Below are 18396 nucleotides of genomic sequence, written 5' to 3' on the forward strand. Positions count from 1 at the left end.
TTTGTTTTGAATTGGGATGTGAAGAAAAGACCAAGAGGCAGGGAGTTGGGGGTATTGGAAATGAGCTCTGGGGGAAAAAAGTATGCTGGATAAAAAGGGACAGGAAGAAAAGAGAGGGCTGCAGAAGGAAATGGGACACAATGAGCAGACAGTGGAGTAGAAGTGCCCTGGAGATCAACAGGTAGACTACAGTCTGTCTCAGAATCGTGTATTCTAGTGTTCCAATGGAATGATTCTTTGAGAGGTCTGACCAGTGATGCCAAAAGACATCTCCTGCTGCAAGTCCCAGATGAAAAGGCTCGTGGCCCAGAGCAGAGGCTCTGGCAAGCCTGGGTCCAGGGTGAGATGAAGAGCCGTCGGTGGTGGCAGGGGGTCTTTGGATAGTCCCTGTGGATTCCAATACCTGAGGAATGTGACAGTTCTCAGTTCTTGTTACAGTGAGGTCATTAAGATATTAAGCAAAGACATCTGTTTTAAAACATCCTCCCTATGTTTTATGCAGTATCAAGGAAACTTGATCTTCAGTGGATAATGATTCCCTCAGTTATTTCTTATACTATCAGTGATATTGGTTGGAAAGTAGTTTAAGAATCTATAGATTTTTAAGCAAATGATGGACAGTCAACAAAATCAGACCATTTGTTAACATTTGAGTCTGGTGTCAGGGATCTGGAGTTGAACCCCTGGGGTATGGAAGTGCCATCTTCACATAGAGAACTAAGAATGCTTTCCTTCTCTTGTGTGGCTTTCCAAACACCAACTTTGTTCTCTGGTAGCTGGGGTGCATCTCTACTAATGGAAGCCTTCATCACCTTGTGGGTGGTTCCAGCAGCATCCTCTTAGCTGGTCTCCCTCCTTTTGGGCTAACTACCCTTTTTTTACCTTACACCTAATTGCCCTATTAATTTAAATTTCTGTTTCCTCCTGTTACCTCATTGTTCAAGGAATAGAAGCTCCCCCCCCTTTTTTTTTACCACATTGAGGTGGGAATAAATTCATATGCCTCTTAAATGAGACATGGAGAAGTCACTTTACTTTTCTGGGCCTTAGTTTCTTTAACTAAATAAAAATGTGCCAATTGAGCTAGATGGCCAAGCTCTTTGGGATTTGGCTATGTAGTTGGACTAGAGTTCCCTTCCAATGTTGAAGATTCTGTTACTGTATAACCCCTCCAGGTCTGGCTCCAATCCCAACAGTATAGCCATTGAGTTATAGGATTCTCGTATGTCCAGTTGTTATAAATGCACCTATCTGGAAGGCTGTTTAAAGATTTAATTCAGTTAATGTTGCCTGGTACACCAGTGTGGGTTCCTTTTTATCTTCCAGCCTGGTGCTTTACCTTCTCCGACCCCATCATGTCAGGACCACCACCGCACCAAGCAAAGCACCTAGCCTTTTTCTGCTCAACCTGTGACTCAAACATCCTAGCAAGATAAGCCGTTTGCAGTCCTCCACAGAACACTTTCCTGTTTCCAGCCTCTGTGGTCTCTGTTCCTTTTTGTGTTTGGTATCTTGTCTTTAAACAACTTACCCTTTCCTCTTTACCATTTGAATTTGAAAAACAGGCCTACAACCCTAAGACAAATGTCAAGGTTTTGAACTTCAAGCTTTGAGTTTCTGGGATTCTAAGTTCAAAGAGGGATTTTATTTTTCTTTTCCACCTCTGATTTTCTTGAGAACTCAAATACACTCATAAGAGTAAATAGATGAATTCTGAGAAGCAGCTCCTTGACTCTATACTAGAAAAAAAAATCACCGTATTCTGGACACAAACCCTCATGCCGGCACATTTTAAACATTCACTTCCTATAGGCGTTTCTGCCCTAACTATGCCTCTTGTGGTCAGCAGACAGTTTGCGTCCAGTCTGTTTATGTAATTAAAGTGGGCAAGATCCAAATCTGTCTAGGTCACTGATGGGCTACAGCGCTTAAGTACAGCGCTTGGCTTTAAGAATACATGGCTTGAATGAATGGTTGCTAGGGAGTATGGCGGCGTCTTCATTTTATGCTGGGCTCATCCCAGTGCGCGCACGTGGGAACTTCACAAAAGTTGTTTCACGAGCGCTGCGCTGAATCCTCTTATCGTAGAGTTTACTGAAGTGGGGCCAGCTCCCCGCCTCTGTTAGCTTCACTGCCAAGGTTCGAGAGGGGTGGAGTGGCCTGCAAGACGGTTGGGAGAAGGATGGGGGATTTACTTTCTCATAAATATGCTTTGGGAGACTGGCTCTGGAGCGCCAGGTTTTCAGGGAGAAATGAACCTGGGTCCCCATGGCAAAGAGCTCCAAAGGGCACGAAGTTTTCTTTCTGTTACAGAACCTCAAGTCTAATTAATAAGAACACGGCCCGCACTGGACAGGGGAGTGCTCTGGCTTTCCCCAGAAAACCACTGGCACAAGAAGACAAGCAAAGTCAGCCTCACTTTGGGTCACTTATGGGTGACGCTGGCTCTTGGTTCACTGCGTCCCAACCCGGCTGTCGTGGGTCCCCGGGGCTCTCGAGCGAAGTCCTCTTTCCCCAGACCCTGGTTGCAAAACGGTAACCCCACGGGAGAATCTCTGTGCCTACCCAGAGGATGGGTCTCCACGGACAACACATCATTACGTTCAGTTCTGCGCATTGTGTGCGGTAGAGTTTCTTAATCATCGACCCCTCTTCCCCGGTCCCTGGAGGGCTTTGCGTGGTTCCCAGCGCGGCTGCTGCGCGCCAAGCTCTAGGGATAGCGCGCGGGGAATTGGCCCTGGGGACTCGTTCCGGGGAAAGGAGCCTCTCCTCCTCATCCCGTGTTTTCCCAGGGCAGGCAGGGTCGGATTCCAAACGCGTCCAAGGTGTGCAGTGCGAGACCCTCCCTTTAAAAAGAATAAATAAATAGAAGCCAGCGCTTAGCCCCGCTCCGGTTTCCCGAAAGGCGCACGCAGTTGCTGCCCGGGCGGCTGGGTGTCTGCGCTCCCCGCCTTTGCTGGGCTGACACAGGAGGGGAGGAGCAGGAGCCGGAGGGGGTGCTGGGGGGGGGGGGTTGGAGCGCGAACCATCCCGAGCCAAGACAAGCAGCACATTCACAAATAACGCCCCCACCCCCAGCGCACGCGCTCCCATTCAAAGCAGCCGGGCTCGGCGGCCGCAGGGCGGCTCAGAGGACGCGCGGGCGAGCCCAGCGCAGCCCTGCCCCGCAGGCGCACGCCCCAGTCCGCCCGCCGGCTGCTGCGGCCGCGGCCGAGCCCTGCAGCCCGCGCGGGAGGCGGCTGCCGCTTCCAAGGAGGGGTCTCGCCCGGACTCCCCTCCCTCCCTGCTGGGGGACCATGGCACGGCTGGCTGCGCCCTGGCACTCGAGGCTCCTGGCTCGCATCCTCGGCGGCACCTGGTGCCTGCTCTACGTCGCCGGACAGGTGAGGCGGTCTCCGCGCCTGGCGTTCCCCTCCCCCCCAGGACTTTTCTTGTAGTTGGCTAGAGCGGGGAGAGTTGGCTAGTAGCCGGGGGCCTGTCCTGGGGCTGCGCTGCCACCCCGGCCAGGACAGGTGGCACGGGCTGGGGCTAAGGCGGCCCCTCGTGGCGAGCTCCGGGCTGCCGGGGTCAAATCCTGTGCTGAGCCTCAGCCCAGCCTCCTGGGGCCGGTCCCGGCGTCCGGCTCGCGCCGGGGTCCAGTCTCCAGCCGGACAGAGTCGGGGGGAGGAGGCGGCGCCTGAGCCAGGATGCGGCCCTCTTCCAGGGAGTCCGTGACCCCGCACCTCTTCTGGACAGTCCTTCGCGTAGACCGTTCTTGCGGGGTGGAGGCTCGGGCGGCGCGGGGGAGGCTCGGCCTCCGGGACATTCCTCCTCACTTCCGTCCTTCCTGAGACCCAGTGAACTTCTGACACCCTAGTCCTAGGGCCACCTGCGTCCGAGTGTCGGGGGTGGAGCATTGTAAGGTGTGCAGACGCAGGACAGGGGGGCTCCCGGAGCCTCTGCGGTGGTGAAAAGGAGGTTCTGGATAGGCGCTCTGGGACTCGTCCTCACCACGTCCCCTCGAATACTCCTAGGGTTTTTCTCGAGCTAGAAGGGTGTAGGAATTGGGGCGTTCTCCGGAGTGGGTGGCTCAGGTCCCAACGCAGAGCAGAGTGTTTAATGCACAGTCTGCTTGGTTCTGGTTTATTACTGCAAGACCGCAGAGGCAGATGCTTAGGGAAGGGGTCAGGGGCCAGTCAAACCTATGATGCATGTGGTGTCTTTGGCATTAACGCTTTCCGGAGTCAGGTAACTTTTGATTAAAACTCACGAGTTAGGCAGTTTGTACATAATGTAGCCTACGTAGATTCGCTTTTCACGGGATTACTTGGGTAATTCTGGGAAAATGCCCAAACACTCTTGGCCGGAATTATGGCCAGATAGCCTCCCTTTCCTCTGTTTTGCTTATGGAGACTTGTCCAAATCGAGGGATTTCCTTCCCTCGCTTTTACTGAACGTTTTGAAACTTGTTTTCAGGTCTCTCTTTTAATGGTCATTTTGATGGCAGTGGTGAGCTTTTAGAGGCCGAGGGGACCCAACAATGATGGTTAAGAAGGGCACAGAGTGGGCTAGAACCTGAGGAGCAGGGAAGACCCTAATAAGCGATAGAAATTTTCAGCAAGGAACACCTGCCTAATTTGGAGTATGAAAACCCATTGCAAAAGCTCATCTTAATCATTAGCACGTTTCATTTCCAAAAAGCTTTGCTCCATGGGGAGGTTTCTCAGAGGTGGCTGCACATTAGCATTGCCCAAGGGAGCTCTTGAAACTCCCCCTGCTCGGGCCACACCCCAGCTGGATTACATCAGAATCCTTGGCGGAGGGTTGAAGCCCCAGCCTCAGAATATATGTGGCTTCCAGGTGATTCCGTTGTGCAGCTGGATTGAAAACCGCTGTGTAAAAATGACTTGCCTTACAGTGACCTGTTCTGACAGAATCATGACCCCAAAAGGAAAGTCAAAGGAGTCCAGTAAAGGGCCTAAGAGTGGCTAAGGAGAGGGTCTTAATGCCTAGCATCCAGTCCTGGCTGCGTCTCTGTGTCATTTTGGTTAAGGCCCTTAACCTTCTATTTCCTCATCTGAAAAATGAGGGTGTTGGTCTGTGTTCTCCAAGGTACCACCAGCCTCAACAAGACCAGGCAGGTTGGCACCTAAGCCAAACCAAGACAGAAAGCCTTCCATCTTATTTCTAAGTCATCACAGGGGTGGTAATTCTACCTTATCCTTGAGATTCGGGTAATATATCTGGTAATATTTGAACCCAGCAAAGATGCTAAAGAACATGCTAAGATGTGTACTGTAGGATTTGTGAGTATACCTTTTTCTCCTTCTTCCAAATCATTCATTCAGTGCTTCCTGATGTTCAGGGCAAACTGATTTTTCCTAGCATTACATACCTGTTCTTCCTTTCTCCACTTCTCAACCAACTTTCTTCTGGATAAAGATGATAAAAGCGGACTTGAGCCTTTTGTGTGTATTGGAAGTGGTTTGTTGTTTAATTTCTAGTGAGTTTTTCTTGTTGCATTAGGCAGGGCTGCTCTCCACATGTGAGAAGCCTGACTAAATTTGTCAGAGAAGGGATAGAAAAGAGTTTAAAGTGGTAGCTGGGTTCTGGATCCTGGTGGAATGCAATCCGCTATAGAGCGAACCTAGGTGACAGGCAGAAGCAGCTCATCTTGCAACATGGCTTAATGTCCTCACTTCACCATATGGGCATTATTTCTAATCAGTGAATTAAGCAGACCAGAAACTTGAGGTTATTTAATATCAAGAAGAAATCATTCTATAAACCATAGCCAGTGCCAAATGATTTGAACATTGTTTGGAATGTATACATTCTTTAAGCTGTTTTTAAATCAAAGCCCTCAATACACGAAAGCATGACTATCAGAGTTATCAGAGGTCTTAGTATAAATTGTAGCCCTAGCAGAAGGAGGGTCTGTGTTCAAGAGCTTCTGGCTCCCTAACCTGAATTACACCTGAGCCATATTTCCCCCAAGTCCAAAGAACAATTGTAATGTGAATAAAATTATTTGAAACACCAGAACTTCTCCATTTTTTCCCCCTCACTGAATTTCTGCTTTCAGGGGTTATTTTCCTTTGCTTCTGTTCTAACTGAATTACTCTCCTAACTTGCAAGATTCTTTTCTTTCCCTGTGTAATTGGAAGGTAGCTCACTCTAGGCTCTTCTGAAACTGATTATTTTACTGATATCAATTTCATTAGCTGAACCCAAATTCAACCCATTGCTCCAATTGCTCCCAGGTAAGGAAGTAGATAATTAATGGTTTAAACCAGTAGGGGTTATCAACTACTTAATGATTTCTACAACCCATGTGTAGCAAGCCACTGTAAAAATAAACAAGGTTGTTGGAGAGGGTTGTGGCTAGATCAGCACAAATCCATTACTATGGCTTAAAAATGTCACTTAGTAGCAGTTCATGTTCTTTTGGTGGCATATTGGTGATAACTCATTCAAACGTTAAAATGGAATATTTTCATTTACTGTGATAGTCGAAAGTGCATCCTTGTTAGGAATTCAGTAATCAAGTAATAGTTCCAGGGTGGCTGGAAAGAATTTGTGCCTTTATGAGTACCTGATTTTCAACTCAAGCCCTTAAGTCTTTCTTGTCTCTTTTGTTATCCTCTTGTAGTTATTGCTCTTGTTTTATTTTTATTTGCATTTTTACCATGATGATTCTGCATGCTTAAGAAAAAACACAACAATTACGGGCTTATAAGAAAACACAGCAAATTCTTGTTCTACTCTTTCTCTTCACCTCAGATCTCATGGCCCCAAAGCAACTTTTTTTGTTAGTTTTGTATTATTTTGAGTTATCATTGACATACAATAAACTGCACGTATTTAAAGTATGCAATTTTAAGTTTTGACATATGTATATACACCCATGACACCATCACCCCAAAGTGTCCTCATTACCTTTTGCAATCCCTCCATGCCACTCTTCCTCACACCCAATATCACCAGGCAAACCGTGATGTGCTTTGTGTTAATATAGATTAGTTTGCATTTTCTAGAATTTTATGCCAATGTAATCATATAGTGGCACCTCTCTCCCCCACTTTTTTTGATCTGGCTTTTTTTCATTCAGCCTAATTATTTGGAGATTGTCCATGCTGTAGTGTGCATCAATAATGTGTTCCTGAATAGTAGTAGGTTGCTTCTATATACCATAGTTTGTTGCCAATCAGCTTTCACCTACAGTTGGAAATATGTTTCCAATTTTTGGCTGTCACAAAGTTGCTATGAAGATTTGTATGCAAGTCTTTGGACCGTGGTTTCATCTGTCTTAGGTAAATACTTAGGAATGGAATGGCTGAATCATTGGTAGGTGTATGTTTAAGCTTTTAGGAAAATGTCAGTTTTGCAGAAGGTTGTACCATTTTCCATTCTTACTAGCACTATGCGCAAGTTCCAGTTTCTCTCCATCCTTGCCAACACCTGGCGAGGTCAGTCTTGTATTTTAGCCATGCAAGTAGGTATAGTAGGAGTTTGGGTTTGAATTTGCAGTTCCCTAATGATAAATGATGATGAACATTTTCTCATGGGCTTATTTAAAATCCATATATCTTTTCCAGCAAAATTTCTATTCAAACATTTTGCCCACTTCTTACTGTGTTGTTTTCATACTGAATTTTGAGGATTGTTTATATTTTGTGGCTATCAGTCTTTTATCAGTGCATTATTTGCAGTTATTCTCTCCCAGTCTATGGCTTGTCTTCGTTTTCTTGTCAGTGTTTTTTGATGGGCAGACATTTTAATTTTGATGAAGCTGAAGTTATTGCATTGTTTCTTGGTAGATTGTTTGTTTTCTCTTGTTTTAAAGAAATATTTGCCTAACCCAAGATCATAGAGGTTTTCCCCCAGAAGTCTGTGGTTTTATGTTTTACATTAGGTCTGCGTTCCATTTTGAGTTAATTTTTGTATGTGTACAAGATGAGGACCCAAGTTCATTTTTTTTTTTTTTTTGCCTATGGATATTCAATTTTTCTAGCGTGATTTTTTTTTAAAACTCATTTATTTATTTTAGAGAGTGAGTGAGTGTGCACAGATTGTGGGGTGGGGGGGGCAGGAGAGAATCTCAAGCAGACTCCTGCTGAATACAGAACCGAGAGAGGGCTCCATCTCCCCACCCTGAGATCATGACCTGAGTGGAAATCAAGAGTGCTAAACCGACTGAGCCACTGAGGTGTCCCTCTAGCATGATTTTTTTCAAAGACTTTCCTTTCTCCACTGAAATGCCTTTGCAATTATCTGGAAAATCAGTTGTCCGTACGTGAGTAGGTCTGTCTTTTGGATTCTCTATTCTATTTTGGGGAACTCTATGTTTCTTGCCATGCCGATACCACACTATCTTTAGTACTGGCATGGTACAGTATTTACTGCAAAGCAAGTCTTGAACTGAGAAAGCATGATTTTTCTAGCTTTGTCCTTCATTCTCAAGAATGTTGACCCCATATGAATTTTAGAATCAACTTGCCAATTAAAAAATGCATGCAGGGATTTGATTTGGGGTTTCCTAAGCTATTCTATTAGAGAATTAACCTCCTAACAATATTAAATTTTATGATCCCTCTCTATTTCAGTCTTTAATTTCTCTAAGCAATATCTGGTAGTTTTCTGTGTACAGATCTTACATATTTTTGTCAAATTATACTAAGTATTTCACATTTTTGGTACTCTTTTAAATGGCACTGTTTTTAAAAAATTGTGTCTGATTATTCCTTGTTAGTATATAAAAACAATTGATTATTGCATAGTCTGCAAAATTACCAAACCTGCTTATTAGTTACAGTAGCTTTTTGTTATATCCCGTCAGACTTTCTGCACATGTGATCATGTGATGAAAATAAAGACCATTCTTCCTTACCAATCTGGATGTTCTAAATTTCTTGTTTAATAATGCTGATTAGAACACTGATGGCCTTTTCCTGATTTTAGGAAAAATAATTTGATGTTTTACCATTAATTCTGATGTTAGGTATAAGTTTTTTGTAGATGCCCTTTATCAGGTTGGAGGAAGTTCTTTTTATTCTTCCATTTGCTGAGAGTTTTTATTAGAAATGAATGTTGGATTTTTGTCAGATGCTTTTTCTGTGTCTAATTAGCATATGGATTTTCCTTTGTTATTTATTAATATGGTGAATTACATTGATTTTTCAGATGTTAACCACCTTGCATTCCTGGGAAACTTGGTTTAGTGATTAATATATTATCCTTTTTAAAACTATTGCTAGGGGTGCCTGGGTGGCTCAGTTGGTTGTTTCCAACTCTTGATTTCAGCTCAGGTCATGATCTCAGGGTTGTGAGATCAAGCCCCACGTCTGGCTCCACGTTCAGCAGGAGTCTGCTTGGGATTCTCTCTTCCTCTCCCCCTGACCCTCCCTCATACTTCTTTCTCTTCCCCTCTCTAAGAAAAAAAAATTATCAAAATAAACAGGTGCCTGGGTGGCCCAGTCAGTTAAGCATCAGACTTGTGATTTTGGCTCAGGCCATGATTTCAGGCTAGTGACAGTGAGCCCTGAGTTGGGCTCCATGCTGAGCAGTGGAGTCTGCTTAAGAGTCTCTCTCTCCCTCTTCCCCTCCCTGTCCTGCTCAATCTCTCTCTCTCTGAAAAGAAAAAAAAATGTTAGATACAGTTTACTAAATTTTGATTCAAATTTTTGCATCTATGTCCATGAAAGATGCTGGTCTGTAGTTTTCTTGTGATGTCTTTGTTTTTAGTATCAGTGTAACACTGGCCTCAGAATAAGTTGGAAAATATTCCTTTTTCAATTTTTTTGGAAGAGTTTGTGTCTGATTTCTTCATTAAATATTTTGTAGAATTCAACAGTGAAGCCACCTGGATTTGGAGTTGGCTTAGTGTAAAGATTAACTACAAATTTAAATTCTTGAATAGATAGAGGGCTCTCCAGGTAATCTATTTGATCTCGATTTAGCTTTGGTAGTTTGTGGTTTTTCATAAATTTGTCTATTTCATCTAAGTTGTTGAATTTATTGGCATAAAGTAGTTCATAATGCTCCCTTACTATTTTAAAACTATGATTAGAACATGGGAGGTATATCCTCTGTTATTCCCGATAATGGTTATTTATTTATTCTTTTTTCCTGATCAATCTGCTTAGTGGCTTATTTATTTTACAGATGTTCTTAAAGAACAAGCCTTGGTTTCACAGGTTTTCTCTATTTTCTGTTTTACTCCTTTCTTCTCTCATCTTTATTATATTCTTCTATTTTGTATTTTTTTGGTCCTATTTTTCTAGTTTTGTTCTAGGGCCATTGATAGACTTTTTATGTTTTCAAATATAGGTGTTTAGTGACCTTATGCCAATAAAACACCATTTAGTGTTTAGTGACCTTATGCCAATAAAACACCATTTTTCCTCAGTGGTGGTTTACTGGCATACCATAAATGTGTTTTCATTTTTCTTTAATTCAAAATATTTTCTAATTTCTCTTTGATTTCTTCTTTGACTTAAACGTATTTTTAAATGAGTTGTTTTGTTTCTAAATATTTGGAGATTTTCCAGATATCATTGTTAATGATTTCTCATTTCAATGTGGTAGGAAAACACACTTGATATAACTTGGATCCTTTTAGGTTTATTGACAGTTGTTTTATGGCCCAGAATATGGTCTGTCTTGGTAAATGTTCTATGTGTATTCATAAAGAATTAATCTTTCTACAAATTTGTGTCCTCTAAGTTTCCCTAATCGGTCTAGGTGTTGTTGGGTGGACTGCTCTATAAATGTCAATTAGATCAAGTTGGTTGGGAGTATATTCTGTATCTTTACTGATTTTTTTATATATGTAGTATAGCAATTATTTAGAGAGGGATATTACAGTTTCCATCTGCTATTGTGGATTTGTCTATTTCTTTTTGTGGTTCTATCAGTTATTTATTTTGAAGCTCTATAATTGGGTGCTAGAATTTAGAATTTAGAATTAGAATTATTTATTTAGAATTATTATGATTTTTTAGAATTATTATGTCTTTTTGGTGAATTGACCGCTTTTTCATTAATAAATGACCTCGCTAACCCTAGTAATAGACAGTGCTCTAAAATCCACTTTGCTTTTGGCTATATTATTAGATAACTATTTTTTTTATTTTTTAAGATTTTATTTATTTATTTGAGAGAGAGAGAGAAAGAGAGCACAAGAGCACGAGAGGGGGGAGGGTTAGAGGGAGAAGCAGACTCCCCACTGAGCAGGGAGCCCGATGTGGGACTCGATCCTGGGACTCCGGGATCATGACCTGAGCTGAAGGCAGTTGCTTGACCAACTGAGCCACTCAGGCGCCCCTATATGAGATAACTATTTTTAATTCTTTGAGATTTTTCATATGATAGTCACCTCCATAGTTCTTATACCTTTAATGTGATTTTTTCATATTCCATTAGAATCCCATTATGGTATGATTTCTAAATTCTTTCATATTCTATGTTCATCATTCTTTCATGATCTTTTATCACATTTTACATTTTATTAATATGACAGTGAGTCAGTATTGTCAGTATTAATAAACGGGAATGATCAGTATTAATGGTCAGTACTACTGGTCAGTATTAATATATTAGAATGGGTATAGGGGGCCAAGTAGTATCTTATTATTCTATTTTTTCTAGTACATTTCCTTTTTTAAAAACCAGTTTTATTGAGATATAATTCACATATCGCACAACTCACCCATTTAAAGTGCACAGTTCAGTGGATTTTTAAATTGTTAGATGTGCAACCATCACCTGAGTCAATTTTTTTTTTAAAGATTTTATTTATTTATTTGACAGAGAGAGACACAGCAAGAGAGGGAACACAAGCAGGGGGAGTGGGAGAGGGAAAAGCAGGCTTCTGGTGGAGCAAGGAGCCCAATGCGGGGCTTGATCCTCAGACCCTGGGATCATGACCTGAGCCACCCACGTGCCCTACCTGTCAATTTTAGAAATTCTTGTCAACTCAAAAGAAACTTTGTACCCTTTAACTATCACACCCCTACTTTCCACCCACCCCCTTCCTCCCCAAGCAACCAATAATCTATATTCTTTCTCTGTAGATATTGTTACTCTGGATTTTCATATGAATGAAATCACATAATATATAAGCTTTTGGTATTGGCTTCTTTCACTTAGCATGTTTTTACTGTTTATACAAGTGGTAGCATATATCAGTACTTCATTCCTTTATAGCTGAAAAATATTCTATTGTATAGAAATACCATATTTTGTTTATCGATTTGTCTGTGGCTATAGATTTGGGTTATTTCTACCTTTTGGCTGTGATGAGTAATGCTGCTAATGAGCAGACATGTGCAAGTTTTTGTGTGGACATGTTTTCATTTCTCTTAGGAAAGTATTTCAGACTTTGTAGGCACACCGTCTCTGTCACAACTACTCAACTCTGCTACCAAAGCATGAAAGCAGCAATAGACAATATATAAATGAATGAACCTGTTTGTGTTCTAGTAAACTATTTACCCAGACAGTGGGCCATATTTGGACCATGGACCATAGTTTGCCAGTTACCGAGCCAAAGTTTCACGATACTGTGATTTGGTGTGGGCTATTTAAATTCAGTGTGCCAGGTTTTCCACAGACCTTGAATAGATCAATGCTCTTCACTTTGGGGAATATGTATTTTCATATTTCTTTGATAATTTCTTTGCCGGCACCTTATGTATTTGCTTTTTGTGAAACTCCTGTTAATTATTAAATCTTCTGGATCAACCATCTACCTCTTAAAATCTTTTCTCTTGTCTTTATTGTTACCTTTTCTAATACTTTCTTTTTTTTAAGATTTTATTTATTTATTAGAGAGTCCATGCACGAGCAGGGGGAGAGGCAGAGGGAAAGGAAAAAGCAGGCTTTACTCTGAGCAGGGAGCCTGATGTGGGGCTCCATCCCAGGACCCTGGGATCATGACCTGAGCCGAAGGCAGACGCTTAACCAGCTGTGCCACCCAGGCACCCTCCTTTTTTACACTTTCAAAAGATTTTCTCAATTTTATTTTTCAACAGAGTTGTTTTTAGGTAAGCTTTCAACTGGTATTCATAGTTATAGCCAAAGCTACACCCCTGACTTTTTTGCAGCACCGGATGCCTCCAAGTCTGAAGCCTTTCTGGAGTTTTACAGCCCAAATGGTTTTGCTTCTCATCACTGTATCCCTTTGCGAGCACAATACTGTTAAGTCAGTAACAATTCTTCCATCCATTTTCCATATTCCAAAAATTTATTGGCATCTTTTGTCTGCTGTCGTCTCTTTTCCAGTTCTCTTGTCATCTTTATTTATTTTTTGTTATTTTAGCGGACATTTGGGAGGGAAGAGAGAAAATACAGTGTTCAATCTACCATGTTTAACTGAAAGCACCATTTTTCCTCTTTCGTTATTTCTATTTTCCTGTCCCGATCCACCTCTAAACCCCATTAGAGCTCATTCTGGTTATTGTGCACACTTTTTAGAGACTCCTACATTTTCCCAGTGTGCGTAAAATTTTGGTCAGTGTTACAAAAAAGATAGTGGACCTGAGGTCTAGAGATGCAGGTGCTAGTTCTGAATTTACCAAGTGTCTGTGTAACTAGGAGTCCGACTTCTTCAGGGAAGGACATTACTGCTCACTGCCTGCCAGTTGCCAAACAATCGCAGGTACTCTCTCCATTCCCATGTTTATGTTTTAGTTTTTAATCTTTCAACAAGTATTTACTGTTCCTTCTCTGCTTAAGTATATATAGTTGCACCTATTTGCCTACAGGTGCAGCACAGAAATATTTTATTGTTTTACAAATTTTGATGTTTGGAGACCATTTTATGAGAAAACATGGAGTTAACATGGTGTAAAGATCTGGCCCTAAAATACCCCATGTGGTCTTGACATGTGTTCTCTAGGGTGTGCCTGGACTAGGACTCTCTTGGGGTAGAGTACGGCGATGAAGTGAAACAAATAGGGAAATCGTCTTCAGTAGTGAGTAATACCCTATCAGTTGTAATATTTGGTTTACACTGGGATGAACTCTAGAGCATTATGCATTTTTCTGGGGGCGGGGATGGGATGGGTGGGGCTGGAGCTACATACTTGTTTTCAGCTCTGCTCGTGACTATGGGATTGTATAGCCAGAAGAAGACTTAGGGATTCTTCAGTATTATGTATGGGTCACACACTTCATCGTGCATTAGTCAGTTTGGCTGTATCGTGCAATTCAAAAGGTCACCAAAGACTAGAGCCATGCAACTAAAAGCCTGGAAGCTTTAAAATGCAGATTCCTGGGCCTCACTCTCAGATTCTCATTCAGTGGGAAAAGGGTAGGTCCTAGGAGTCTGTAGTTGTGAGGTACCCTGTCCCCCTCATGCACATACCCACAGAGGATTCGCACATAGTTGGACCAAAGACCATATTTTGGGAAACACTGATTCGTTCTCTCCTATTTACAGATGAGAGAAATAAGGTCCTCGGAATTTGAGCAACATGTCCCAGTTTGTTAGTGGGAGAGGTGGAGTGGACCACACGTCTCCTAACTCTGGCGATTTTTCCCACCAGAGCATACACTATTATTTTAGTGTCTAGTTACATCATGAACTAAAGATATGAACCACCAGCTTAAAGTGTCTTTATTTGTAGTAACCTCAGTTTTTTATAAATGGTTTTCAGATGTTTGAGAATAGCTTCAGGTCACAGTCACTCTGCCTGCAGTGAGGAATGATGGGGAAGAAGGGGTCTGGGGGGAACCTTCTGTCTTCACCCCCTCACATAACCTGCTGGAGAGTGGCTTCTGTGTATTTTCTCCTCGAGTCATCATGCCCCTGGAAGATTAACAGATACTTATTTAGAAAACCGTCTGCAGCCTCCAGGAACTTGACACTCGATGAAAGGGAGACTACGTGCTGCTGAACACCTTCTCTACCCAAGTGTGATGTAGCAACTGTTGCTACGTTCTTGGAAGAGAGGAAGGAAATGTTTCATGTGCCTATTATTTAGGATGTTCTCCCCATCTCTATCACAAACCAGCCAAACAAAATATACACAGGCTCTCCACTGAATTGTGCATAGTCTATGATGCAGTACTATGTGTGGAAAGAAGGAAGTTTCCCGTACTGCTAATAGTCATTGTCAAATGTCTTGTACATTTTAGGAAGAGTGCTAATTGTGTATTTTCTTTCGGTTTTTTTTTTTTTTACAATTAAAGAATATTTGTTGATATGATCTGAAATTCAAATTCTCATATTCTGTTGCTCCTTAGAAAACTCCGTATTAGTCCGGATGGGCTAGATTATGCTGTGGTTAACAAACCACCCCCAGATCATAGTGACTTCACCCTAAGTGACTTCACTTCTCTCTTTTTGTCATTGGCTATTTCTCTTAGTGTGATGTCCTCAAGACTCATCCATGCTGTAGCAGGTGTCAGAATGTCCTTTTTAAGGCTGAATACTAAGCCACTTCATGAAGGTAGCACATTTTGTTTATCCATTCATCTACCAATGGACACTTGGGTTGCTTCCACATTTGGCCCTTGTGAATGGTGCCACTGTGAACACTCATGTTCCATTTTGTTTCAAGTGTGCTTCTTTTTCTCTATAAAAGAGAAGCAACGTCTTCTTCTTCAGACCTCCAGTTTACTATTCAGACCCAGGGAACAGCTATTTAAATTTAGAATAAATGCTCACTTTGAGAATCTTCTGCCAGTGACTATTCCCTACATGTTTGACTGAATCAACAGAGCTAATGGATTCTTGTGTTTAGTAACCTGCAAATCTTGACAATCAAGATAGGTGACAGCATGAGGCTCGGACATTATTTTTCCTCTAAAAATCTAGGAGCATGGCAAAAAATTACCTTTTCTTCCTTTCTGTACATCTGACTCAAATATTGTGTAAAGGGTGGTCAAATATGAATCAATATGTAAAATGTAGCCATGCAAATAATTGCATGGGCAGCATAGATGTGTGCGGGGCCGTGTAGAATTTGGGAACAGTGCTGAAGGAAGTAGAACAGGATTCAAACTTTGCTTGCTGCTTGCCAATTGCATGATTTTCAACACACTAGGTACAGAGCCTTTCTGAGTTTCATTTTCCTTTTGAATCTCTACAATGAAGAGTTTGGATTATATGGATTTAGTGGGTTAATACCACTTAATCACTTCTAAAATGAACAAAGGTTTCTAAACTTTTCTTTTTTTTAAAGATTTTATTTATTTATTTGAGAGAGCGAGAATGAGAGAGAGAGCACATGAGAGGGAGGAGGGTCAGAGGGAGAAGCAGACTCCCTGCTTAGCAGGGAGCCCGATGCGGGACTCGATCCAGGGACTCCAGGATCATGACCTCAGCCGAAGGCAGTCGCTTAACCAACTGAGCCACCCAGGCGCCCTCTAAACTTTTCTAATATGATTTTTTGAGCACAAAAATATTAATAACTGATGGGGTTTTTAGAAACGCACATCAGGTCATGGCGCTCCCTTGCTAACACCTTCAGTGGATTCCTTTTGGCTTTAGACCTGTGTTTCTGAGAGTTTTTTTTTTATTATCACCTCCCTTTTTAGATATTTTAAGATACTTCCTCTTAATCCCCCTACTATCCCCATGAAATTTTAATGCCATAAATAAATAATCTATTTGCATGTACTGTGGCCCTTTGAATGGATCTTCAAACCATTGCTATTGGGAGGTATCCTCTTCTCCCCCATTCAAGAACCCAATTTTTCATCTGCTTGGGGGTATTATCATCCCTATTGAAATATATGCTTTATTTTTTTTAAGAATTTATTTATTTATTTGAGAGAGATTGAGAACAAGCAGTGGGGAGGGGCTGTCGGGAGAAAGAGAGAGAGAGAGAAGCAGGGAGGAGAGGGAGAAAAATGTTCCCCGCTGAGCAAGGAGCCCGGTATGGGGCTCGATCCCAGGACACTGGGATCATGACCAGAGCCAAAGGCAGATGCTTAACGACTGAGCCACCCAGGCGCCCCTCTTTCTTTATTTTTAATTAATTAGTTTACACTCATCCATCTGTTCTCCAGCTTAAATGTCTCTTCCCCAGAAAGAGCTGTCCCTCCACTCCCCCTGCCCTAGTCTCTTCGGTCTCTTCGGTCACTCTCTCACGATGCCGTTTGCTTCAAGCACTTGTAACATGTAATGATGCACTTCTTCGTATTTTTAGGATATGTCTGCTATCCCGATATACTGTAAGCTTGAGGCCATAGACTGACTTATTTCCCTCCATATATGTCACATCACATCGAGCTCAGTGCCTGGAACTGTTGAAAACATTAATGAAGTGTTTTTCAAGCAAATATACAGTGAGGAAAAAAAACACCTCTGAACTGGGTATTTCATTTTAAATGAATGCATACACTCCTGTTAAGTGCCCTTATCAAAATGAAAAAGAAATTGAATGTATACTATTGTGAATCACAGTAGCACCTATGTATGTGTATTAGTTAAAGAAAGAAGCCTTAGCGACTGTAATAGGAAAATCCTGAAATCTCCGTGTTTTTTTTAAAGATTTTATTTTTATTTATTTATTAGAGAGAATGAGAGATAGAGAGCACGAGAGGGAAGAGGGTCAGAGGGAGAAGCAGACTCCCTGCCGAGTGGGGAGCCCGATGTGGGACTCGATCCCGGGACTCCAGGATCATGACCTGAGCCGAAGGCAGTCACTTAACCAACTGAGCCACCCAGGCGCCCTGAAATCTCTGTGTTTTGACAAAATAGTGCTTTGTTGTTGTTGTTCACATAAAGTCCAACTGGCGGGGTTGAAAGTGGGTTGGGGGGTCTGCTGCTCACGTTCATTCAGGGACTGGTCTGTTGTAGGCTGTGCTGTCTTTAAGGCATGGCTTCCAAGGTCACTCTGGTGCCTGTGTCTGGGTGACCAAGGGGGAAGACAATGCTGAGAACCGCATGGGAGGTTTTCTTGGGGTAATCTTAGGAGTGGAATGTATCACTTCTGCCCACGTCCATTTTTTGTGTTCCTGGAGACTCAAATCTCCAGTAGGGTCCCAATCCCTATGATCCTACCAAAGAATCCAGTCAGTCACATGGCTACACTCCGTAGCCAGGGAGGCTGGAGGGACAGCTGGGACCTCGGGGGGGGGGGGGTAACGCAAGCTGGCCTTTGCCACAATGCCCTCAGAAAGCCACACACATATGGGCAAGTGTGTAGTTGACATCTAGATGTCTTTGGACTTACCAATCATTGTCAGTAACTTAGGGGCCTTGGCGTCCAAGACCCAGAGAATGGGGGTGTGGAAGGGGGAAATCGGCTATGGGTTAGAAAGGCACTATGGGGGGGGCGGAGCAAGATGGCGGAGGAGTAGGAGACCTGGATTTCCTCTGGTCTCAGGAATTCAGCTGAATAGGGATCAAACCATTCTGAACACCTACGAACTCAACAGGAGATCAAAGAGAAGAATAGCAGC

At 42.5% G+C, this 18396-nt stretch overlaps 1 protein-coding gene across 1 annotated transcript in view; it reads left to right on the forward strand.

Moving 5' to 3' along the window:
• Window positions 1–3296: 3296 nt before the first annotated feature.
• ADAMTSL1 (ADAMTS like 1) overlaps window positions 3297–18396 on the forward strand; it is a 936829-nt gene continuing 921729 nt past the window's right edge. The window contains exon 1 of the mRNA XM_088018750.1: window positions 3297–3383. Within this exon, the coding sequence (XP_087874876.1) occupies window positions 3297–3383 (87 nt within the window). The remainder of the gene's footprint in view (window positions 3384–18396) is intronic.

The sequence above is a fragment of the Eumetopias jubatus genome, unplaced genomic scaffold, assembly GCF_037043125.1.
Source record: "Eumetopias jubatus isolate StellerSeaLion01/CBP00866 unplaced genomic scaffold, mEumJub1_p1.0 scaffold_15, whole genome shotgun sequence".
Classification (NCBI taxonomy): Eukaryota; Metazoa; Chordata; class Mammalia; order Carnivora; family Otariidae; genus Eumetopias; species Eumetopias jubatus.